The sequence below is a fragment of the Marmota flaviventris genome, chromosome 6, assembly GCF_047511675.1.
Source record: "Marmota flaviventris isolate mMarFla1 chromosome 6, mMarFla1.hap1, whole genome shotgun sequence".
In the NCBI taxonomy this organism is placed as follows: Eukaryota; Metazoa; Chordata; class Mammalia; order Rodentia; family Sciuridae; genus Marmota; species Marmota flaviventris.
This window is the reverse complement of record NC_092503.1, coordinates 3,288,562-3,315,000: the sequence shown is the minus strand read 5'-3', so window position 1 is coordinate 3,315,000 and position 26,439 is coordinate 3,288,562. Positions and strand designations below refer to the sequence as shown.

The 26,439-nt window shown below is 35.7% G+C and overlaps 1 protein-coding gene across 2 annotated transcripts in view; it reads right to left on the bottom strand.

The window, feature by feature from the left end:
• Nucleotides 1-26,439, bottom strand: part of Pde10a (phosphodiesterase 10A) — a 267,554-nt gene that overhangs the window by 142,067 nt on the left and 99,048 nt on the right. For both annotated transcript variants that reach the window (XM_027939403.2, XM_071612857.1), the window contains one exon: nt 8,353-8,481. In XM_027939403.2, coding sequence (XP_027795204.2) covers nt 8,353-8,481 — 129 coding nt within the window. The remainder of the gene's footprint in view (nt 1-8,352; nt 8,482-26,439) is intronic.

Below are 26,439 nucleotides of genomic sequence, written 5' to 3'. Positions count from 1 at the left end.
AGTATTTTTATACAAACCTGTAAACTCTCCTGAGATCTTCACTGCCATTTGAGTAAGTTAATATGTCTTTCACATACAGTAGTGTCTCATATACAAGCTCTTTCCTGTTAAGCTCTTTTATTTCCTTAACAGTGTAAAAAGATAATTTCTTTTTGTCTTAAAAAAAGAATAGGAATTTTATGTATCTCATAGGTTTCATTTCGTTCACACATTCATTCTTCCTATAAATGATTATTAGCCAGGTACTAATTTCAATTTATAAAGGCTTGACTGATTTAATCTTCAGTTTCATAGATACCCTGAGGCCCATATTTAACTTAAGTGTATTGCTACATTCAGCAACTCTCTAGAGTAAGAATCCTATGCAACAGAATACTGTTCTAGGCAACAGATCTATAATTCTCAACACAAAAATCATTTAAATACACACTACATGTTGCATTTTTAAAATGTGCATGGAAATATATAATAAATCTTTTTGTAGAAAAAAATTGTGAGAAAAAACATTCTGAGTCTAACATCAAGACTGATGAAGAAGGGAGACCCTTCTAACTTTTAGATATCACAAATAATTGAAGCTACATAGTTAAAACTTGCTAGCAACACAGTATTGGAATATCATATAAAGGTGACAATTTGCAGGAAGTTCTGTCAGGACTTCCTCTGAAGCATCCTTCTCCTCAGAGCCACAGCACAAGAATGTGCATCCAGCTTAAGGGGAGTCACAGAGTGAGGACACTGAGATGCCAAACAAAGGTGTGGGCTTCAGTGACTTCAGCATTCACAAGAATGCTTCACAGCTATGACAAAGTGTATTGCATAGTTCTTCCTCCATCCTTTAGAAAAATCTCTCAGTGAAACATATCATACCAATTTTAAAATAGGTCCTTTAGGCTATAACAGATTGAAGGACCCTTAACTTTTAAAACCATTCAACTGAGCTCAATTCCTAAAACATCCCAAGAAAAATGGCTCTTATGCCATTGTTTGTGCTGGGTGTTGATAATGACCCACCATCAGTCATGCCCCTCACCACTCATTATCTTTTTATGTTTCACTGCTTTCCAAGCATGAGAACCCTCTCTCAGGCTGCCTGGCTGTCCAGTGTTTGTGCTCTGAGTTCTTCTTCATCGTGGTTCATGGTTTCCTTAGAGGAGACAGTTGAGTGCTTTCCTGCTTCCTGAATTTGATTCACTCAAAGTGCACTTTTCACCAAATATATTCTGTGTTTTATCTTTAAGTTTTAAATTGCACTAAACCAAAAGGAATGTTCATTTATTCTAGTTGAAAATATATACAGGCCCTGTAACAAGTTTCCAGAAAAAACATTACGCCTTGATGTTTCACAATTATAAAGATCCATAAAAGTTTTTCCTTCAATTTCAAAAGGTTGGCCAGCTAAATCAAGATATGTGCAAGTCATCCATTTCTACTGATACAACAAAGCATCAAACACTTATGCTGCTAAGTTCTGTAGGGCAACAGCTGACCAGCTTCCCTGGCTTGATCATACCAAAAAAATAATACAGACTGTAAAAACACATTCAAAATTTGTATTATCAAATCTGCTTCAGACCTTTCAAAAATTTCAAATTGCTCGAGTCCAAAATCCTGAAACATGTCCTAAAAGGCCCTATGTGATCAGTACCTGTCCATTTCTCCAGTCCCTTCCACAATGCTCCAGTTAGAATAGCTTCCCAAAAAAAAGAGAAAGAGGGGCTGGGGATATAACTCAGTTGGTAGAGTGCTTGCCTCACATGCACAAAACCCTGGGTTCAATCCCCAGCACCACAAAAAAAAAAAAAAGAACTTTGCTAAAGCTATTAATTATAAACACTTTGGACTATTTCCCATGTGGTTTCCACTTTTCCTATAATAATCAATGAAAAACAATAAAATAAATAGGCTGATATAAAAATGGGAGTTCAAAGATAAAAATTTTAACCCACTTTCTACCAGTCTTCAAATAAGAAAAAAAATATTTTCAAGATATGGAATCTGTAGCAAAATTACCTCACAGTAGAGGACATCAAAACTTCCAGTACAAAAGTGAAGGAAACCGGAACACCCAGCACACCCATCTCACCCAACTGCTGACTGGACTGCACTGTCAGCCTGCTGCTGTCAACTGCTTCAACCTGGAATTCTCCGTGCCTAGGTCCTCCCCTCTTCGGCCTCTGCCAGAGTCAATTCCAGAAGTCCTACTTCCCTGTCTTTGCCCATGTTGCCCCCAGCCCATGGCAACAGTACCTGTGCTATTCCACGTGGCCCCAGGGCCCTAAAGCTATGGTCTCTGCACAAGCTCAAACACACACAGACTAGCAGGCCCCACTGCAAGTCCAGAACAATGTCACTTCCACCCAGATCCTGGTCTCAGGATCACATTTGAAGCATAAGTGCCTAGATCAACAACTCCAACGAAAGCCTTCCCAATTTCCATAGCTCTTTCTTCTCACAAGTCTTGTCTTACCACACACCAACTGACATTTGACTCTTCAATTACTGACCTTTAATAACTTTGTATTTTCTTTCCACCATAGGACTAGAAGTTCCTCAAGGGAACAGTACAAGAAATAGAAATACCGCTCCCGTGATATACAAAAAGCCCAGAACATGGAAGGTAGACAGCCTGTGCTTACATGCAAGCCCTGTCTGACTGGCTAAAAGCAACACATGTAGACTTTTAAGTTTCTAATAAATTTACTTTATTTAAGAATTCTATTTGCTAGACAGGTACGCTAGATTTTTTCAAATTCACACAGTGGACCAATACTGAAATATCTTATTTTCTGATTATGTGTTTGCTACCTGATCTCTACCATAACAGTGGCCTTCTTGTGGGGAGCAAGTTTATATTATACTCCTTGTTCTCCAATTATACACTCATGGTAGGTACTCAACAAATATCTGCTAACTGGCATATGGAATGACAAGCAGAAAAACAAGTTATACTTGATCACATTCCAGGAACAGCCACTACTCAAATGACTATTTTAGAAATAATTATTCAATCTTAAGTCAAATAGTTTATAGCAATGTTAAATCTCCAGGAAGTTTTTAGGAGGTAGATTTTAAAAACTGAGACATGGGTAAGCATTTATTCTTAATATTAAAAATCTATGTTAGGTGAAACAAAAATTTTAAATGCTTAAAAGATATAGTTAATTTTAGTAAACATCTTTCCTTGTAATGTGTACAATTAGAAAATAAAATTTTTATGAAGCATCAATGAAAATAAGTATATAAAAATGATACTTCATACATTTTCATTAGTTAGAATCCCTCATAAACAAGATTTTAACTCAGTAAATGTAATTAGTTTGAATATATAAATAATAGCTACCACTAAAAGGACCTTCACAGATACTAGAAAAACTGCTTCAGAAATCAATCTAGTCGGTAAGAAAGGTATTATGCTTATTAGAATGAATTTTACGATCTCTAACTATATTTATGAAAATCTGACTTAACTTTTGACATTATCAAAACCTCAACTTATTTGGTTGGGTTATTGCAGAGCTGTGGTCATAAGGTCCCAGGCCACTTCAGTAACTGGAATACCTTAGAGATACCCCTTCACTGTAGGGTAAACCCACCAGTAAGAACGAATGGAAAGTATCAAATGGCTCTGTGCAGACAAAATTAACATCGACTTCACCTCTTTCCAGTTACAGATGGTGTACTCATGTTTATTTATAATTCAGATCAAGGCATTGAACACATTTTCTGGTTTCCACTACCAAAAAAATGAGGTATGAAAGTTGTATGTGAGAATGTAATATCAATATTTGAGACAAAGTAACTGCAAGGAAAAGAGAGGAAGTGTCCAAAATTAAGACCCATGTAATCCATTTCATGGATGCATAGGTCTTTCTTTCCTTATTCATGATATGTACTAATACTTAACACAGCATTTATCAATGTTCTGCTTACTGAACTTTCTAACACTGCATGTTTTGGCAAAGTAACTCCTTCCTCATTAATTTAATATGCCATTATATTATATACTAGCAGAGAAGCCATCTGTTACATGTTAATCAGTACAAATGCAGTTTAATCTGAATTTTAGGCAATCAAACCTACTAAGGTTTGGGGGGCATAATTTAAGCCCTATTTATTCTAAATATGAAATATCTCATAGTTTAATTTGAATGAAAATTAAATCTCATTTCTCAAACCATGAAAGGAGAAAAATATGTAATAACTACACTTTTTGAGTAAAAAGGGAAACTATGCATGGATTTATTGAAAAAGATTTAAGGTAGTGAGAGAACCAGTATTTTCTTATTAATTATTTGACATTTATAGTAACACTAATAGTGATACATTCTGCTGTAGAATATTTTATAATTTTTATTCACTAGAATAGTTTATTATATTTATTATAGAAAACAATAAAAATTACTGGTCACAAAAGAGCATTCCAAGTATAATTTGTAAATGATTTGGGTTTAACCAGTCACTCTCTGGAATCCCAAATAGCTTCCTTTAGGAAAATAATATTATAATCATAATATTGCTCTTTTATTAATCAACCTACTTCAAATATCAGCCTAATACAATGATAGCAAGTGTGGTCATGTTGACTTCCACTTTCTCAAGCACCCTTCCCAATACCACCCAAATGATCACCAGAGATTGTTTGCATTAGAAACCAAAGGAGGTAAGGTATTGCTGATTGTCAGGTAATCTGTGGTTCCTCCTCATCGTGACTGGAATACATGCCTACATCAACACCTCCAAAGAAAGCCTCCCGGTTTCCATAGCTCTTTCTTCCCACAAGTCTTGTCTTACCACACACCAAATGACATTTGATTCTTCAATTACTGACCTTGAATAACTTCATATTTTCTTTCCACCAAAGGACTAGAAATTCCTCAAGGGAACAGTACAAGAAACACTGCTCCCAGGACATACAAAGTCCTGGAATACAGGCCTGGCCGGAGGGCTGTGCAACCTCATTCCATCTTAAGAGTGCTCATACAAGAAATGCAAAGAACCAGACCTTCATTATATGCTAATGTGCATTTAATAATTTTATTTTTATACTATGCATAAATAGAGGTATGTGGATGTTAAAATGGTTTAGTAATCTGAGTCTTGAAGGGTACCAGTTGATCCTGTCAAATTCACTTTGCATAAAAATTAACATTAAAATATAATGTTTAATGAAATTAAATGTGAAACATCACTCTTTCTTGCCAGCTTTTTCCAAATGTTACAAAGTTATTCGATAAAACCTATTAAAAATTGCTCCTTAGCTGTTCTGAGGAAATTTTAATACTTTATACTTTAATACTGAAGTAATATACTAGGTTATAAATGGAAAAAAAAAAAAGGAATCTTGAATTTCAAAACATCACTTACAAGTTGGTTATTTGGAATTTAGGTTCAGAGGTCAATTCCAAAAGGCAATTTGACTTCTATGCACTTGAAATGAAAACTGTATAAAAGCAATACAAGTAAATTGAAAATAGTTAAGACAACCACTGCAATTCTAATTGAGGACATGAAGCAGTCTACCTTTTCCCAAGCCCCCTTTCTCTCTGTCAAAACAAAAAAATATAAAGGACTTGCTCTAGTTTCTTTCCTCTGTCAAACTTCCCTGACTCAAAAATTATAAATTTGGGCCAGGCATGGCCCCCGCTGCCAGACCTCCAAGAAGAAAGCAGTAAATTACGATTCTTTTCATCCAATTGTTAGACTATTAATGCCTTAACAATTTAATAATCCCAATACCTAAACAGTGCTCCACACAGTATGAGGAATGAATGAAAGCAAAAGGAACTTTAAGCAATATAAATATGCATCTAGATTGGGTATGCTCTGTGCAAGGATCTGAAATCCAAAATGCTCCAAAATATGGAACTTTTTAATTTAGGATTTTAAGATTAGCCATGCTCAACCACTGAACTATGCAAATATTAAAAAGTCGAAAAAACTCTGAAATATGAAACACTTCTGGCCCCAGAATTTGGGGTAAGGGACACCCCACCTGCATCATACAATGCTTTCCCTGGAGAAGCTTTCAAATGAGATGGGAGAGAAGATAAACATCAAAACATCCCTGGCTCCACACATTCTGGTGACCATATGTCATGACAAGCATCATGATGGTTTCCTTGGAGGTTTAAAATATAACCAATCCTAATCCATTCATTCCTTCAAAAATGCTCACAAAGCCCCCTATTGTGTGACTTGAAAGGACAGGGAATGAAGGAATTTGGTAGGAGAATAAGGGACAGTTGAGGAGAGAAGGAAATTTTTCCAGTAAAGGGAAGGAAAAAACAAGTGTGTTGTTAATGAGGGATGCAAAACAGAGGCACAGAGATGCAAAACAGAGGCACACCCTCCACACACTCCTACAGCCACTACCTCAGGATTCTGGCAAGAACTAGATGCTCCTCGACCCCTGGGTATGCTGGTCCTACCTTGGCACAGCTTCACCATCTGCCAAATGAACACATCTATACCTATGTTGACTAACTGTAACTAGATGTGCAGGGGCACCATCTGAGAAAGGCCTTGGAAATTAAACTTCTCTGTGAACATACAATAATGACATACTATAAATATTTCTGTAGTTTAAATGAAATGTGCCATGAGTTTTCTACTATTTTAAGTGTTTTGTTTATGAGCACCAAACAAACAGTATATGCTCAATAAAATACTGACTGAACCCTGAAAACCAACCAGTAGTATAAAACACTACCATTTTAAAAGGAAATAGTTTTATAATTTAAAATGCTCATTTGACTATAAATTTGAATTTTTATACATGATCTTTTCTTTAAGAAGAATTTTCTACCCCTGCATATGAGGCTGATTTATCAATTATTACAAAGTGAAAACAAAACATTTATTATCAATCAAGTATACAGAATTGCACAAATTACTTACTCTAGTACAGTATTCTTTCCTTCCTTTTCTTTTTCTGAATGCTACAGAATAAAATCATCTAGACAGCTTCAATTCACCCACAGTCTCTAGACCTCTATAGTTAGTTCAAAACATCTCCTTTATAAAGCCATTTTTTACTTTAAGGCTCTTTATGGGAGGGGAAGATAACTGAGAAAATGTAAAACCAAACTATTTCAGTTACATATTTCTATGCTTAATGACTGTTTAACCCCTCAGTATATATATTAAATAGTTTAAAGTATGATTTGATGGTTATAGGAAAGAGTTTAGAGATAGGAAATGACACATTTAAATATTTACAAAAAATTAAGAGTTACTTACATGGTAACACTAAAATAGTAGGTAAATTTTTAATTTTCTAAGACCTAGATTCAATTTCATATTATGTATTCTTGGCACTACATTATTGTCCCTCGTTGAAAAGCAAATTGAAATTTGCAACTTTAGGATGTGTCTTTGGCAAAGCTAAATCCCATTTTGAAAGTGCCAAATATCTCAAACTGGTGCAACCTGTCTGAGACTTGCAGTAATGAAATATGCTATGTCAAGCTTTATTCTTGATATTAAAGGCTATAATTATTTTGAGAAGACAATGCCTGACTCTTATTTTCGTTCCTCTTTCTTCCTCTCAATCCACACATACATTCACCTTCAAAACACACACACACATTCACACACACACACACAAACACACTTACTTTTAAAACTAATTCATATTTCAGTATGAAAGCCAAAAAATTTATAAGAAAATTACAAAACATTTTCTGTGACTTTCAACTCTTACTCTCTTTTCTATAGTTTAGATCAAAAAGTTATTTTACTACTGAAAATTTCATAAGGATAAATGTTCTATTGGAGTTTATAACTGTGAAAGAAAACAAACCAATTCTTCTTTTCCAACTCAGCATATACAAAATTTAAGACTTTTTTTGGTAAAATGCAATAATGTGAATATGCCTATGAAATATCTATAAATAATATTTTCTTATCTTTATTAATAATTTTTATGGTTTGAATACAGGTAATGTTCTCTAAAAGTCTGTGTTTCCACGGCTTGGTCCCCCCAAGGTGGTGGTGTTGGGAGTTACTGTGGACCTTTAAAAGATGGGGCCTACCATCAGGTTCTTATATCACTAGGGGCAGGCCTCTGAGGGGCGATGGGACCCCAGGCTCCTCCTCTAGGGATACGTGCGCGCGTGTGTGTGTGTGTGTGTGTGTGTGTGTGTGCTGAAGTCAAGAATCAATCTTTACTATTCATTTCTTCTCATTCTAACTTCATCTTTTTAAACAGAATGAAATTGACAGAATCAAAATACTAACATGAGCCTATATTTTGCTTTCTGGAATGTATTAAATGCTTGTTCTTATGTTATAAGGAGCTAGAAAAAGTTGTTTAAAATTAATCCACATTCAGTCTGAATGAGATCTTACCTTCTATTTTGTTGTTTTTCCTCTTCAGCCATTTTTCTACAGTCTCTGCACTGACACTTTCAGACACAAACTCATCTAATACCTGGGGGTGAAGAGAAAGATACGCCTTCACTTTTTCATCTGTCAAACCTGTAAAAGAATTGAGAAGAACAAAATTTACCTATATGACATCTTCATATACATGAAATAGACAGTAAATGACATCATGCTAAGATCCGGTAACCTCTAACCTATTGCAGATAGGGTTGGCAAACATTGGAATGGGGAGATTTTTGCTTAATGAATAAAGTGTTTCTGTTTGGCATTAAAGCAAAGCTTTGGAAGTATGTGGGTGATGACTGCACAGCATCATGAATAAAATTAAAATCACTGAACTGTACACTTGAAATGGTTAAAACAGCATTTCTATAAGATATCACATTAAAATCCAGTAAAAAAGAATCTTAAGTTGGAACTTTAGTGGTTTTAAAAGACATCATGCTACACGGCTATTTTCTAACAGTAAGTTTTAGTGCTCTCCATGAACCAATGGTGTGCTCTAGTGTGGTACGTGAAGCCTTAAGATATATTTGTTTTTTCAGTGAATAATTATCTCAGATTCAATATGCCTAGCAATAGAAGCAAAGAGGAGACCTAGCACTGAACCATTATAGGTGCTGAGAAAAGTTTAGTGAATATATTCTATCTTTTAGTGCCTTTCACCACAAATTCCTTCTTTTTTCTCATGAGCACTAAACTCAACGGTACAACCAACATTTAATTCAGAATACTTTTTATATTCTATGTACAGAGTGAGTTTCATTGAAATAATTTTCACAGTCACAGATAACAGCTGAATATACATAAGATTCTCAAACAAAATACTCATACATGTTTTCATATTGAACATATAAAACTACATGTTTTCAAATTAATCCCAAACACAAATAGGATATGAATAATTATTCTTGGTGAGGATAACTGTTTTTTAATACCGCAACTTCTCTGTGGATTGTTTCAATAAATGACTTGTCTTTAGGGACGTTTTAGTGAAAAGGGCAATGGAAAATTGTACTTCAAGACAGCAAAGGAGGAAAGGAAGCATAACTTGATGACTCTAGAGTAGGCTGTATGTTTTCCCAAACAGACAGAATTCATATGTGTTAATAATTAATTCTGCTGGGAACTAAAGTCACAACTGTTAGGATTCTGCAACAGAATGGTATCTCTGAGAAGGCAAAGGATTTCTTTCAGCACAGTCAGTAGCTAGTTTCCACACCCAACCTCCACACCTCCCTGAACACTGGAATAGAGGAAAGAAAAACATGAACCATCTATGTTTTACCCAGGGGCAAAAGAGCACACTAATGATTCAATTCGTGTGACACAGTAAAATTCAGTTTGAGAATTCTACAAGATACCAAGGACAAGAGATTAATTACATAAGAATGTGCTTGCCTGGTGAAGCAAGTTGTATGCCTAGATACCAAAGGATGGTCACCTACCCGACCTTCAAAAAAACAATGCACATGTCATATTGTCTTTGACTGTGTCTGCCACAGTTGAACATATTCCACGCTTAACTCCTTGACACCTCCCTCTGCAACATTCATGGCACATCACCTTAGTTCGTATCCTAACATTGTAATTGACCTTGATTTCTGCTTCCTCCTCAACAGTCCATGATGATGACACTACAGTGTGTGCTGGAGTCTCCCTTCCTCCCATCTCCTGGGCTTGGGTACTCTCATATCAGCTCAAGATGGAACATCTTGGTCAAAACTAAAGGAATCATCTTCCCACTTCTTCCCCAAAGAGATTTAACTCTCAATTACTATTTTTCTGTTTCTTTTACTCCCCAATTTCTCAGAAATCTAGGGTGGGAGTTTCATCATAACTGACATATCTTTCTTTGTCATCTCCTTTCCTCTCAATGCATTATCATAGAGTCCTACTGTCAAGTTAAATATCTGATAAAAGACTTGCATCCAAAACATACAAAGAACTAAAAACTAAAAACAAGAAGAAAACAGCACAATTTAAAAATAAGCCAAAATTCTAAATAGACAACTCACCAAAGAAAATAAACACATGACAAACAAATGTACAAAAAGATACTCATTTGCCATTAGTTGAAGTTAAAAAAAAAAAAAAAAAAAAGATTCTACTACTACTAACACTTTCTGTATTCCCTAACAATCACACAACAACACCTGATCATACTAGGCAATATTCAACTGATATAAAGACTCATGCCCACATGAAACCCTGTTTGAGAATGTTTATGGACAGCTTTATTCATAATCAACTAAATCTGAAAGCATCCAAGCTGTCCTCTAATAAGCATCTACACAAACTGTGGTACATCTATATAACTGTGATCAGGCAATAAAAAAGAAAACAGCTAACGAGTCATGAAATGACATGGAGGGGTCTTAAATACATACTGTTAGGAGGAAACACATCCAGGCTTGCAGTCTACATATTATATAATTGCAACTACACACATTCTAAAAAGGCTACATGTCCTAGGAGGACATGTTGGCGCATGCCTGTAATCCAAGCACCTTGGGAGGCTAAGACAGGATTGTGAGTTCAAAGTCAGTCTCAGAAAAAAGTGAGAAACTAAGCAACTCAGCGAGACCCTATCTCTAAATAAAATGCAAAACAGGACTGGGGATGTGGTTTAGTAGTCAAGTGCCATTGAGTTCAATCCCTGGTACCTAAAAAAAAAAAAAAAAGCTAAACTACAGAGATAGTAAACAATCAATATTTGCAAAGTTTCAAGGAGAAGGGAGAAAGACTGAATGGATGCAACACAGGAATATTTTAGGGTGATAAAAATATTCCATATTGTACTGTAATAGTGAATATGAGACACTAAGCCATTTGTCAAAACCCATAAAACTTCACAGCACAAAGACTAAACTATAATATGTATAATATGCACAAACTTTTAAAAACACTTTCAAGATCAGGGATAGAAAACAGAATCTTACAAAAAAAATCTAAAGGTACTACAAATGTAGGAAACAATCTCACTGAAGGGAATAGAAGGGATAAGGATAAGGTATTGATCAACATAACTCTGGGAATGAGCAGAGTCTATAAGACCAAATGCAAAAACAAACAAACAAACAAACAAACAAACAAAAACCTATACATAAGCTCTGTGCTCTAGTGGCTAAAGCTTTTAGCCCAGTGGGGAAGAGCTAACAATTCGGATAGTATACATACCAGGACAGGAGGAGAAATTGAGATTGATCCACATGGTAATAGATTTGGAAATATCAATACAAACTCACATGTGACTTCACAGATGCTGGTTTAATATTGGTAGATATACACATATATATACAATTAGCACACATATAAACTTTGTCTTTTTATATTAGTAGACAGAGCCTGGAGCTAACAATATCCTAGTATCAAGCAGAACATGCAGCCCACAGTTTTTGGTCTCCAATTCAGGTAGAGTATTCCTTATTCAAAATGCTTGAAAACAGAAAGGTTTGAATTTCAATTTTTTTTCAGATTTTGAAATATTTTCATACACATAATGAGATATATTGGGACAAAACCTAATTCAAAACATGAAACACATTTTTGTTTCATATACACCTCAAATACGCACAGCCTGAAAATAATGTTCTACAGTATTTTAATATGCCTGTATTTTAACTGCATCCTGTTACAGGAGGTTAAGTGGGATTTTTGATTTGTGATTTCAAATCAGAGCTCAAAAAGCTTCAGCCTATACCTGATTTTAGGATGCAACGAGAAAATACGTAAGATAAACCTGAAGCAGCCAATGATTAAAAACCTGTTACCATAACAATTTATTATTCTGATAAAGGAGATCCCCTATAAATCCTGAAGCACTTATTGTTTCTAAGTATTGTATCTGAATATCCATAAAAGTTCTTTTTAAGAATAACTATCAAATCAGAGGCTAAAGAATTATTGTTTTAAATAATTCTGAGGGTAAATTTAAATGTCTAACTTATAGATACTAAAAGACACATTGTTGGAAAAAGGAAAAGCAGTAGTTTTCAATTGGTAACTCTACTATCCTGACTATGGAGAAGAATCCTTCTTTTCTGTGGTATTAAAGAAGCAGTCAGAACACATGGCAGAAGTCTAGCATGCTCCCCCTTTAACATGGAGGCACCTGCACCCTGGTCCCCAAACTTCCATTTCATAGGCCCCTTAAACTACCTTCACCCAGGTCTTCTTAACCTTAAGAGAATTCTCAAGGTTAAGAAGTAGGTGTCATGTCAAAGTAGGTATCATATCCTCAAGCTCTCTGTCCCATGCCCTGTCACAGAAAAGGGGACAAAGTTAAATTCCCATTATCTCACTATAGCTAAATTCAGTTGGATTACAATAACCCTTATTTTTTTAATTCAAGGAATACATGACTAATAACCCTTTCTCTGATTTACCACACTAATATTCTCAATTTTATAATTCCCTCTATCTAGTCTAGGTATGAGCAGTAAGTAAAATCATTTTCATCTTTTTAAAGATTTAGTCTAATTCTTAAGTAGATTTTTAAAAATTCCATGTACAATTGTCAAAAAACAGCTAAACTGTGTGCAGCTAAAATTCATGCCCAATGAGGAGCAGATGACGGAGTATAAAGATTTAGTTTGATACAAGATTTCTGTGGGCATTATTGCTGCTTACTCTGGATGTTACTAAATAAAACAGGTTAGGAAATTTTGGTTTATTTGTTTTTGCTTTGTTTTTGTCATGTATGAACCCAGGAATTAATAATTAATATTTCAGGAAACCAGATAACAGTCCAACTTCACACAGATGTTTAAGAAAAAAAAATTCTGTAGCTATAAAATGCTCCCTCCAATATGGCAAAGCTCCTATACTTGGTTTCCAGTGAGAAGAGACCCAGGGACTTCAAACTCTTGGCAGCCCGAGAGATCCTCGTAGTCTCCACACACTTCAGAGCTGAGTGTATATACAGATTACTTTAAAATTCTTATTAGTTTCAAGAGAGTTCCAAAATGAATATCAGAAGAAGTAAATTTTCTTAGTATATACTGCAAGATAAATTATTTTAGCACATTAACACAAAATCTGTCAAGCACAAGTATCATGTGCCATACTAAGCAATCCTGGACTGTCACACTGCTTAACACAGTGTTCTTACTAATCTGTGTATATGTACACATGTGTATTCTCCTAAATGACATGTAATTGTTCTTCTAGGAACACATACATATATGTATCTATATAAACCTTCCATTATCCAGAAGCTAATGAAGATTACAGAGGAATAATTTTTAAATCAATTTTTTGCCTTTAGAATCCCCAAATCCAACTTTTTACACCTTCTCTTTAGGAATATTTACTTTCTTAGCATCTATACTCCAACTATTTAAGCCCCTTCCCTACCAAAAACATAGAACAGCTAACAGCATTTGTTATTAACAAACAATCCTTAGCAGCAGATGGCCTTACTGTAGTGTTTCCTACATATGTAAAAGATACCAAGCTACACACATCACACACATTAGCTCAGTTAAGCCACAAAGTATCATGCATCGGGAGCAGAAGCATGGGAGGAATAGATGAACTCAGATAGGGCAGAGGGGTTGGAGGGGAAGGGAGGGGGCATGGGGTTATAATGATGGTGGAACGTGATGATCATTATTATCCAAAGTACAGGTATGAAGACACAAATTGGTGTGAATATACTATGTATACAACCAGAGATATGAAAAATTGTGCTCTATATGTGCAATAAGAATTGTAATGCATTCCACTGTCATGTATAAAATAAAAAAAAATTAACAAGTTTCATGCATCGGGCAAACAGGAAATGTAACAAACATTTGACAAACCCTGAATTATAGTTTCAGGTATAAAATAAGAAAATGAAGCAGAGTCACTGTGAAATTGAATTAATTTTCTATTGGCCACAAGAACAACAATCAGGACTGGAACAAAGATGCAAGCCCAGGAGTTATTTCATAAACCCAAACTGACTATTGTTTTTCCACAGTTTCTCTTGTCTTAGATTATTATACTTTATGACTTTGCTATTAGCGTCACCTTCAATTTGGAATTTTACTTTATACTTTTTACCTCAAGTTATAAATTTAAAAATCTGACTGCTAAATCTTACAAATTTGGTAAATTAGACAGAAAGAAACATTGTGCAGAAAACTCCCTGAACCCCCAAGGCTTATCATGAAAATAAGTCTAATTTAGTACAGAAAGGAAGAGTCAATAGAAATGACCTCCCTTCCTCCCACGTTCCCTTCATCTTTGCCCTCCCCCTCAAGGTCTTGGCTGCCAGTTCCCTTTCCCCCTTCACCAGAGAGGCCCCTCTACTAACTGCACACTGCACCTGGAAGCCTTGTTGCACTGGTCTGCCCTGTACACTGCCCCGAGTGTGGGCTCACTCATCACCAGGTGAAACCTCCTATTTACTGAGTAGGCGCTAATAGAACTTCAGTCGCTCCGGCTAGACTAGAAACTCTGTGAGGGCAAAACTGATCTGCCTCATTCTCCACATAGCACAGGGCCTGGCATTGTGCAGAAAGGAATTCACCTAGCAGCCTCAGCATCCTCTCTGTAGAAAGGATCTTCCCATGCTGGCCCCCCTAGCGTCTGGGAATTTGGCTCTGGGAGAGTTCCCAGGCCACAGCTAACTAAAGGCACCGCGCGAACAACGCGGCCTATTCACACCTGCTTTTCCTCTGAGTGTCTGAAACTCTGGAACCTGTCCGCTTGACTAGCCCCCAAATAAAAGCCTGGGTAGCAAGCCTCTAACACGCTTCCCTGTAGGACACTTTACACAAGCTGCTGGGGGAAAAGCATTTCTGAAGGACTCCACGAAGAACTCCTGGAAGCCCAAGCCAGCTCTCCCCTGGACTTCTGCCAGTGTGCCTTTCCCTCTCCTCACCATACTTTTACTGTGATAGATCTTAGTCATGAACACAACTGTACGCGGAAACCTGTGAGTCCTAGAAAACTACCAAACTTAGCAGTGATTCTGTCCTCCCCCCCCCCCAACACCAGGACTATCATCATTAGGTAAATTCATCAATGAGTAAGTCATTGTCTCTTGTGATTTCAGAGAAAATTGGGAAGGAGTAGTAGGGATATGTTTGCTAGAAACTGCCCACTTCTACAAGATCACAGATATACTCATCAGTAATCCCAGGTCCTAAAGCACATTCTCTGAGCCTGCATATAACACTACACCAATTCTGCAAATACATTCCTATGTATTACACATCACCCTTTACAAGAAAGTTTATGGCTACCTGGCACAGTGATGCACACCTGTGATCCCAGCAATTTGGGAGTCTCAAACAGAAAAACCTCAAGTTCAAGGCCAGTCTCAGCAACCTAGCAAGAACCTGTCTCAAATAAAAATAAAAAGGGCTGGGGCATAGCTAAGTGGTAGAGTGCACCTAGGTTAAATCCCCAGTAAAACATACACACACATACACATATACACAGTTTATGACCATGGATTTATACAGAAGTTCCTTCTAACCACTTATCAGATAAGGGAAGACATTAATAGGCTCTAAATTTCATTTTGGGGGGCTGTATTTAAAACAGCAAAGTCTTTTATTGCAATGAAAGATTATTACATGACAGATATAAATAACTATAAAGATATAATGGAAATGAAGGAATAAGAGATTTCTTTAGATTTTGTTAAATTCCATAAACACTGATACCATTCTTTCTAACCAAAGAGGAAAAATAGGATGCAAAATAAATATAAATGCCTTATTATAATTATCCTTACCTCCCGTGTGTGTGTGTGTGTTTGTGTGGTGTGTGTGTGTGTGTGTGTGTGTGTGTATAATCACCTTAATACTTTAATAATATCTTTCTAACCAGGTACATTCCCTGAAAGGAGGTTTGCCTCTAATCTAAAAAGCAGACATTTGCTAAGCCTTGGTTTAATGTACTAGCAGTAGTCTTCTGACCTAACTAATCAATAATCTCATGTGAATTAACAGCCTCAGGGAACCTTCCCTGAGAAGACATTGTTTCCAACGTTCATAGTTTGCATTTGTCAGAAAGTAAGTCCCATACTGATCCCTTTCTAAACCAAAGTGAAATTAACTGTTTTTTCCCAGCTGAGGACATCAATGAAAGTTGTTTTTTTTTTTTTTTAACTGAGAAATCCAACCATAAAACTGAACTGCTCAAAGTTATATAAAGATGAAAACAATCATTTCAAGTAGAACTATTAAGAATAAGCTTAAGATCACCACAATTGACATTTCTGTGGCTCACAGCTGCACCTCCACAGTGAAGTGCACAAGAGGGACAGACATTCAGATGCAGTACTCCCAATTTCTTCAGCTCAAACATAGTTCCAAATCTACAGTGACCTGGTGGGAGACCCAGGGCTCTGAGTAACCAGACTTTAAGTTACTTGGGGAGTCAAGTAACACTCTAAGCTTCTTTGTCCTTGTATAAAAATATGAGATTCATAACAGTAATTACTCCATAGGGTTATAATACATGCAAAGATCTAAACTAAGTGACTAATGAGTAATTATTTCAATAATATCCATCTTCACCAAAATAATGAACACATTTATGTCAAGAAATATGAGATTTAAGATTGTGAGAAATGCCTGTTAGAAAATGTCATATGACTTTTCAAGCCTCTTATTTGCCCACATTTAGGAACATTTCATTTAGTTTTGTTTCAGAATAAGTTAATGCTTCAGATACATCCATGAGTGCATAAGATGAAACCTGTGAAATCCAGAAACTGTCTGTCTAATCACCATATTAATCAGAATGTGTACCTCAAAGTCACCTCACAGAAACCAAGTGGAAGCCAGGCATGGCAGTACATGCCTATAACCTCAGCTATTCCAGAGGCACCTTTTCCCAAAATAACAGATAAAAATGGCTGTGCAGTTCAGCAGCTGAGTGCCTCTGGATTCAATCCCCAGAATCCTCAGTACTGCCAAAAAAAAAAGGAAGAACAGGACCACACAGGGACAGGTGTCCAAGACTGGATCCAACCAATTAGGCAAATATTGGGGGGCAAATCTGAAGGTGAATCTACAAGCAAACCTGAGGACTATTCTCAGACAAATTTATTAATGAATTACAGGAGATTAACCGGAAAGGGGAAAAAAACAAGGGGTAAAAATGGAAGTGATCCAACAAAGACTTTTGCCTTGAAGACAGCTGGAATGATTAACGTTCCCTGTTTAGACGATGGTAACATTGTTCAAATGATTTTCAAGCTGGGATAGTTAATATAGAGCAAAGACACAAGTAGTCAGAAATTAGGAACAGGTAGAATATATGTTATTAACATGATCCACATAGTCTACTATTAACCAAATGATTAAGATTAAATCTAGTCACCTGAAAGTGAAAGTTATTTCTCAAATGCTAGACAACAGCCATGAAATGCAAATGAGCCTAATGCTAAGTAAATACCTTCTGCCCCTTAGCCACAACACATAGCATAGAAGGGTGAACAAATATTTCAGCTACCAAAGGACAAGAACAACCTTGCCTGGAAATCTAGAATAGTCTTCCATATTTCAAATAACAACAGGAATTTAAAGTCTGTCACTAACCACTGGAATTTTCAGTGAAGCACTGAAAATTAAAAAAAAAAAATTCTGTTAAATGTTCCCACGCAATAAACCATAGAGTCAAACGCATTGTTTTAAGGACACACTAAAATCTTTTAGATAGGAAAGAAAACATGTTTTATGTGATATAATTAAATCTTTGGGGGGGGGGAGAATGAAGAGAAGAATCCCCACAAAGAGACTGATATAATAAATATAATAAATATATGAACAGAATCATTATAACTTCCATAGCCACTGTTTCAGAAATGAATTTAGATAAGACAAACAGAACAGCAACTGTAATTTTAATTTTTAATGGCCGTTTTATACCCTGCCAAAATAATGTAGTATCACATCTACATTTTTATTTACTCAAAGTTTTAAAATAACGCCCTAAAAGTGAAAATATGTGAGTCATAAATGTCAGACATTTCTATAAACCAAACCTTTTTCCCTGTTCAAAAGGGGTTTTTAAAAACCATGACTGACAGATTTGAAAAAAATAAGCAAAATATATGTAAGTCGTCTCAGAATGAGCTGAAGTCATACTTTTTTCTTTGCTAAAAAATACCTTCTTTATAAGTTCATCCAGAAATGTTATTTTTTTAGACTTCCTCTAAAATAGTACTATTTATACTTTTCAAATTCAATGTAATTCATTTAAAATATTTTTAAAGTCTATCTATCAAGCATTATATTGTACTTTAAGATGAATCAGAAAACTAAAAGAAATGAGGATGAATAAAGAAATAGATCCACAACCACATTCTAAGATTGACAGGAACACATTAACAGAACAAAGTATGGCTCACATGACTAATTCTGAATGTTGAAATTATTTCATTCACTCAATAAATGCCTACTGTGAACCAGGCATATCTATGTAACTGATACTCAATAACATAACAATAACCCTAACCTTACCAACTTTAAAAATGCTCTCAATGCAGGGCAACCCTAGCCAACAGGAACTGGAAACATTTAAAGACAATGATGAAGGAGGATACGTCCAAGGAGACTGCACAGTCTCTACCTTGAGTGGCGACAGTGACGACAGTACAGGATTTAAAATATAAGAGGTAGGAAATGATTCATGGAAAAGAAAGTGACTTTGGTTTGGGATCTGCTGAAATACCATTTCCTATGGGACATCTGCCTGGTGATTTAGAGTAAAATGTAGGAATTTTAAATTTCCAGCTCAAAAGAAGAAAATAGGAGGAATACTTGTAAAAGTCATTCATATTGATTTTTTAAAAAACTGAAGATGTGCAAATGAATGAAATCTTCCAGAAATTCTGCATTGCAACCAATATGGCAAAGAAAATGTTAATTCCCATCTTTGTTCTGTACTACATTTTTAAAAATGATAAAACAAAATTATACTATACACTGTCCCATAAGAAAGTCATCCTAGAAATTAAAAACAAGCATGAGTATGTCTTATCACCTGAACTGTACAGTAAGACTTTCAAATCAATCCCCTCTTTATAAATATTATCAAAATTCAAAACCACAGATACAATAAAACAAGAATAGCCTTTTATGAGAGGCTGAATTCTAAAAAACAGCTCCCTAAAACTTCTCCTGGTTTCTACATTTTCCACAACCCTCAAAACTACGGCGAGGATGGATTTTACTCCCTTAATAGAACATCCTGTCCTTCAAATTGGTCTTAGAGATATCCAACTGGGCCTGATCTAATCACATGGACACTTTAATAACAAACAGTATTCTCCTGCTTACAGGAAAAGAAACCTGAGATTCACGGTATAAGAAACACTTGAAGAGTCAGTCATTGTTGGCTTGAAGATAGAGTAGCATGCCAAGAAATGCAGCAAAGCCTGGGAGCTAAAAAGAGATCCCAGTGACAGCTAGTAAGTAAACAGGGACCTCAGTCTTTAACCCGAATTCTCCCAATGAAATGACAGGAATGAGTTTGAAAGCAGAGCTTTCCCCAGAGCCTCCAGATGAGAACTAAGTACGGATGACACTTTAATTTTAGTCTTAAAACTAGTCACATGAGACCAGACTGTTGTTCTATATAACAGGGAGGCAATAAACGGGTGTTATTTTAAGTCACTAAATTTATCTAAATTTATGGTGTTTTGTTATGAGGCAGCAGAAAATTAATCTTTCCATGTTGGATTTTATTGTTAATCCAGTTAATAAAAAACACAATATAACTATGTTACCCTTAACCATTTCGCAAAAAATCTGCCAACAAACATTAAAGTTGTAAAAAAAAAAAAAAAAAAAAAATTGGTGCAAGAATGCACAACTCAGGATATGACATCTCTCTTCTCCATTTTGCCAAATTACACATCAGCACCCAAACATGGAGTGATACAGTCACCACAGCACAGGAGGCAGTAGGTACGGGGTTCCCAGTGAGCACACTGAGCAGTTGAGAAAGCCCTGGGAGGCTGTGTCCATCTCCTGTAACACCCCAGAGACTGAAAGCAGGTTGCCCAAAAGAGATGCACGTGAATGTTAAGAAGTCAGTCCCGTGACAGCACACAAGACCAAAATTGCTTCAATTTGTGCCCTGGTGAGAGGGGTCCCTTAATTAGAAACTAACTGCTAAGGGAGAGGGAAACAGGGCAAAAGTTTAAAGACTAACAGACCAGGAACTGGGCACGTCCAGGCGCCCTGCACCAGGACCAGCCTTCCCACCCTGGTTACCTTCACCATCCTGAGGGCAGAGATAGTAGCTAACAACAGACAACCACACCTATTGGATGGGAAGGGAAGCAGGAAAGATACTAATCTCTAAAACTACCAACAATCCTGGTTTCTTCCTTCAAGAATTTTTTTTTTTCTCCTTTTCTTCTTTACCTCTATCCTCCCGCTCTCACATACCCAACATATGTGAAATCAAGAATTTTACATGCATTAGGATTTTGAGGATTGGGACATCTGAATAATGTACTATAGGTGTGTTGTATATGCCCTTTTTTTCTTTTTCTTTTTCCCTGAAATTTTTACTATTTAACATCCTTTATTTTTCTACATATATGTGTGTTTGTTTTCTGTACTCTACTGTCTTCCCACATAATTGTCTACCCCAAATTACTTCCTGTCTCTTCTCTTGCTACTAACCTCTTCATTAGGTTTCCTTTCACACTTCCTAAGATATATTAACCCTACAACCTCACATCCTACCTCCTCAGCATATCATCCTGCACCTCACCCCCAGTTCATTATCCACTGTCAGGAAGTAAACCTTTTACAAATCTACTTATAGAAAATAAACAAATTCAACATTTCTGTACATTGTCACCAAACTGTAAACATCTTAATAGCAATTAACTGTTCATAATTGGTATATTGTTGATATTGGGATCTGTTAATGTTGTCCTTTCCCACAAGGGAGAGGTACTGGAACCCTACAGGAACACTACAACCTACAGGGTAAAAACAATAACACCCCGGACCCACAGAGCTAGAAGGGAAGACACACAAGCAACATGAAAAGACAACGGGAGAAGGTGCCCAAACAAATCAAGATACCACATTATTAGAATCCATGGCAACCACAGCAGAAGAAATGACAGAGAAGGAGTTCAGGGTGTACATGATTAAAATGTTCTGTGAATTGAAGGATGGTATAAGAAAGCAAATACAGACAACAAAAGATTTCGACAAGGAGCTACATAAACAAATACAGGAAGCAAAAGATCACCTGAACAGGTAGATAAAGGTTCAAAAAAAAACAGAAATCCTTGAAATGAAAGAAACAATAAACCAAATTAAAAGTTCAAATGAAAGCATCACCAACAGAGTAGACCCTTGGAAAACAGGACATCAGACATGAAGACAAAATATATAATCTTGAAAAGAATGTTGACCACATAGTAGATAATGGTAAGAAACCATGAGCAGAACATTCAAGAAATATGCGACCAAAATTTAAGAGTCATTGAAATAGAGGAAGGCATAGAGTTCCAAACCAAAGAAATAAATAATCTCTTCAATGAAATAATATCAGAAAACTTTCCAAACATGAAGAATGAATTGGAAAACCAAATTCAAGAAGCCTATAGGATGCAAAATGTACAAAAATCACAACAGATCCACACCAAGACACATTATAATGAAAATGCCCTACGTACAGATAAGGAGAGAGTATTAAAAGCCACAAGAGAAAGGAATCAAATTACAAAAAGTGGGGAACCAACTAGGATAACGGAAGATTTTTCAACACAGACCCTGAAAGCTAAAAGATCCTGGAACAACATAATCAAGCTCTGAAAGAAAATGGATGCCAACCAAGAATCTTGTATCCAGCAAAATTAGGCTTTAGATTTGCTGATGAAATAAAAAACCTTCAATGATAAACAAAAATTAAAAGAATTTACAGCTAGAAAACCGGCATTACAAAACATCCTTGGCAAAATATTCCAGGAAGAGAAAACAAAAAACAATAATGAAAATCAGCAGAGGCAGTTAGCACCCTAAAGGAAAAACTAATCAAAGAAGAAAACAAGTAAATAACAAAAATAAACAAATACAAACCATATCTCAATAATTGAATGTTAATGGCCTAAAAGCACCAATCAAATGACACAGGCTAGCAGAGTAGATTAAAATAAAAAAAAAAAAAGACCCAATAATATGCTGCCTCCAAGAGACTCATCTAATAAGACATACACAGAACTAAAAGTGAAAGACTGGGAAAAATCATACCACTCCATGGACTACAGAGGCAAGCAGGGGTTTACATCCTCGTAAAGTAGACTTCAAGTCAAAGCTAAGCAGAAGGGATAAAGATGGACATTACATACTGCCCAGGGGAACCATACACCAGCAAGTCATAACAATTATAAATACATATATATGTTCCCAAACAACAGAGCATCTATGTTCATCAAACAAATTCTTTTCAAGTTCAACAGTCAAATTGACAACAAAGCAATAATATTGGGTGACTTTAACACAGCCCTCTCACGACTGGATAGATCTTCCAAACAAAAGCTGAACAAAGAAACCATAGAACTCAATAATACAATCAATAACTTTGACTTAACTGCACATATACAGAATATTTCATCCTTCATCAAGTGAATACACTTTCTTCTCAGCAGCACATAAATCCTTCTCTAAAATAGACTATATAATATGCCACAAAGCAACTTTTAACAAATCCAAAAAAAGTAGAAATACTACCCTACATTTTATCAGATCATAATAGAATGAAATTAGAAATCAATGATAAAATAAAAATGAAAATTATTCCAACCCCTGGAGACTAAATAATATGCTACTGAATAAACAATGGGTTACAGAACACTTCAAGGAGGAGATAAAAAATTCTTAAGAGGTAAATGAGAACATGGACACAACATATAGAAATCTCTGGGAGACTATGAAATCAGTATTAAGAGGAAAATTCATTGCATGGAGTTCATTCCTTAAAAGAAGAAAAAGTCAACAAATAAATGACATAACATTACAAGTGAAAGCCATAGAAAAAGAAGAACAAATCAACACCAAAAGAACTAGAAGCTAGAAAACAATTAAAATTAGAGCTGAAATCAATGAAGTCAAAATAAAAAAAAAAAACAATTGAAAAAATTGAAAAACAAAAAGTTAGTTCTTTGACAAAGTAAATAAAATTGACAGACCCTTAGCTACGTTAACAAGAAGAAGGAGAAAACTCAAATTACTAACATACGTCATGAAAAAGGTAATAACCTATCAGACACTACAGAAATACAGAGGATAATAAGAAATTATTTTGAAAACTGTACTCCCATGAAATAGAAGATATTGAAGGCATCGACAAATTTCTTAAGTCATGTGATTTGCCCAAATTGAATCAGGATGATATACACAATTTAAATAGACCTGTATCAAGTGACGGAATAGAAGACACCATCAGAAGCCTACCACCCAAGAAAAGGCCAGCACCAGAAAGATACACTGCCAAGTTCTACAAGACCTTTAAAGAAGAACTAATGCCAAAACTCTTCAATGTATTTCAGGAAATAGAAAAAGAGGGAGCACTTCCAAACTCATTCTATGAGGCCAATATTACCCTGATTCCAAAACCAGGCAAAGACACATCAAAGAAAGAAAACTTCAGACCAATATCTCTAATGAACTTAGATGCAAAACTCCTCAATAAAATTCTGGCAAATCAAATACAAAAACATATCAAAAAGATAGTGCACCACGATCATGTGGGATTCATCCCAGGGATGCAAGGTTGATTCAACATATGGAAATCAATAAATATAATTCATTACATCAATAGACTCAAAGATAAGAATCATATGATCATCTCACTAAGATGCAGAGAAAGCATTTGAAAAAATACAGCACCCCTTCATGTTCAAAACACTAGAAAAATTAGGTATAGCAGGAACATATCCCAACATTGTAAAGGCTATCTACGCTAAGCCCCAGGCCAAAATCATTCTAAATGGAGAAAAATTGAAGGCATTCCCTCTAAAAACTGGAACAAGACAGGGATGCCCTATTTCACCACTTTTATCTAAAATAGTTCTTGAAACACTGGCCAGAGCAATTACACAGACAAAAAAAATTAAAGGGATACGGATAGGTAAAGAAGAACTCAAATTAGCAACATTTGTCGACGATTCTATATCTACAAGACCCAAAAAATTCCACCAGAAAACTTCTAGAACTAGTAAATGAATTCAGCAAAGTAGCAGAATATAAAATCAACACTCATAAACCAAAGGCATTTCTGTACATCAGTGACAAATAATCTGAAAGGGAAATGAGGAATACTACCCCATTTATAATAGTCTAAAAAAAATAGAATACTTGGGAATCAACCTAACAAAAGAGGTGAAAGACATCTACAAAAACAAAACTATAGAATTATTAAGAAAAAAATTAAAGAAGACCTTAGAAGATGGAAAGATCTACCTTGCTCTTGGATAGGCAAAATTAATATTATCAAAATGACCATACTATCAAAAGCACTATACAGATTTGATGCAATTACAATCAAAATCCCATTGGCATTCCTCATCAAAATAGAAATTCATCTGGCAAAATAAGAGACCCAGAATAGCTAAAGCAATCCTTAGCAGGAAGAGTGAAGCAGTTGGCATCACTATACCAGACCTGAAACTATACTAGAGAACAATATAACAAAACAGCATGGTATTGGCACTAAAACAGACTGGTAGACCAATGGTACAGGATAGAAAACACAGAGAATAACCCACAAAATTACAATTATCTTACAGTATGACAAAGGTGACAAAAACATGCATTGGATAAAAAGACAGCCTGTTCAATAAATGATGATAGGAAAACTGGAAATCCATATGAAACAAAATGAAATTAAACCCCTATCTCTCACCATGCACAAAACTCAATTCAAAATGAATCAAGGACGTAGGAATAAAATCAGAGTCTTCTAATAGAAGAAAAAGTAGGCTCAAATCTGCAACATGTGGAATTAGGTCCCAACTTCCTTAATAAGACTCCTATAGCACAAGAATTACAATCAAGAATCAATAAATGGTATGGATTCAAACTAAAAGTTTCTTCTCAGCGAAAGAAACAATCTTCCCAGGTGAATAGAGAACCTATATCTTGGGAGCAAATTTTTACCCCTCACACATTAGATAGAGCACTAATCTGTAAGGTATATATAGAACTCAAAAAGCTAAACACCAAAAAAAAAAAAAAAACAACAAATAACCCAACCAATAAATGGGCCAACGACCTGAACAGATACTTCTCAGAAGAGGATATATAATCAATCAACAAATATATGAAAAAATGTGCATCATCTCTAGCAGTCAGAGAACTGCAAATCAAAACTACTCTAAGATATCATCATCTCACTCCTGTCAGAAGGGCAGCTATTACGAATACAAACAACAATAAATGTTGGCGACGATGTGGGGGAAAGGAACTGATACACTGCTGGTGGGACTGCAAATTAGTGCAGCCAATATGGAAAGCAGTATGGAGATTTCTTGGAAAACTGGGAATGGAACCACCATTTGACCCAGCTATCCCTATCCTAGTTCTATACCCAAAGGACTTAAAACAGCATACTACAGGGACACAGCCACATTAATGTTTATAGCAGCACAATTCACAATAGCTAAACCTAGATGCCTTTCAGTAGGTGAATGGATTTTAAAAAGTGGCATATTGACACAATGGAAAATTACTCAGCAATAAAAGAGAATAAAATCATGGCATTTGCAGGTAAATGGATGAAGCTGGAGAAAATAATACTAAGTGAAGCTAGCCAATCCCCCAAAAAAAAACAAATGCTGAATGTTTTCTCTGATATAAGGAGGCTGATTCATAGTGAGGTAGGGAGGGGGAGCATGGGAAGAGTAGATGAACTTTAGATAGGGCAGAGGGTTAGAAGAGGAAGGGAGGGGGGCAGGCAGTTAGAAAAGATGGTGCAATGTGATGGACATCATTTTCCAAAGTACAAGTATGAAGACACGAATTGGTGTGAATATACATTTTATACAACCAGAGATATGAAAAATTGTGC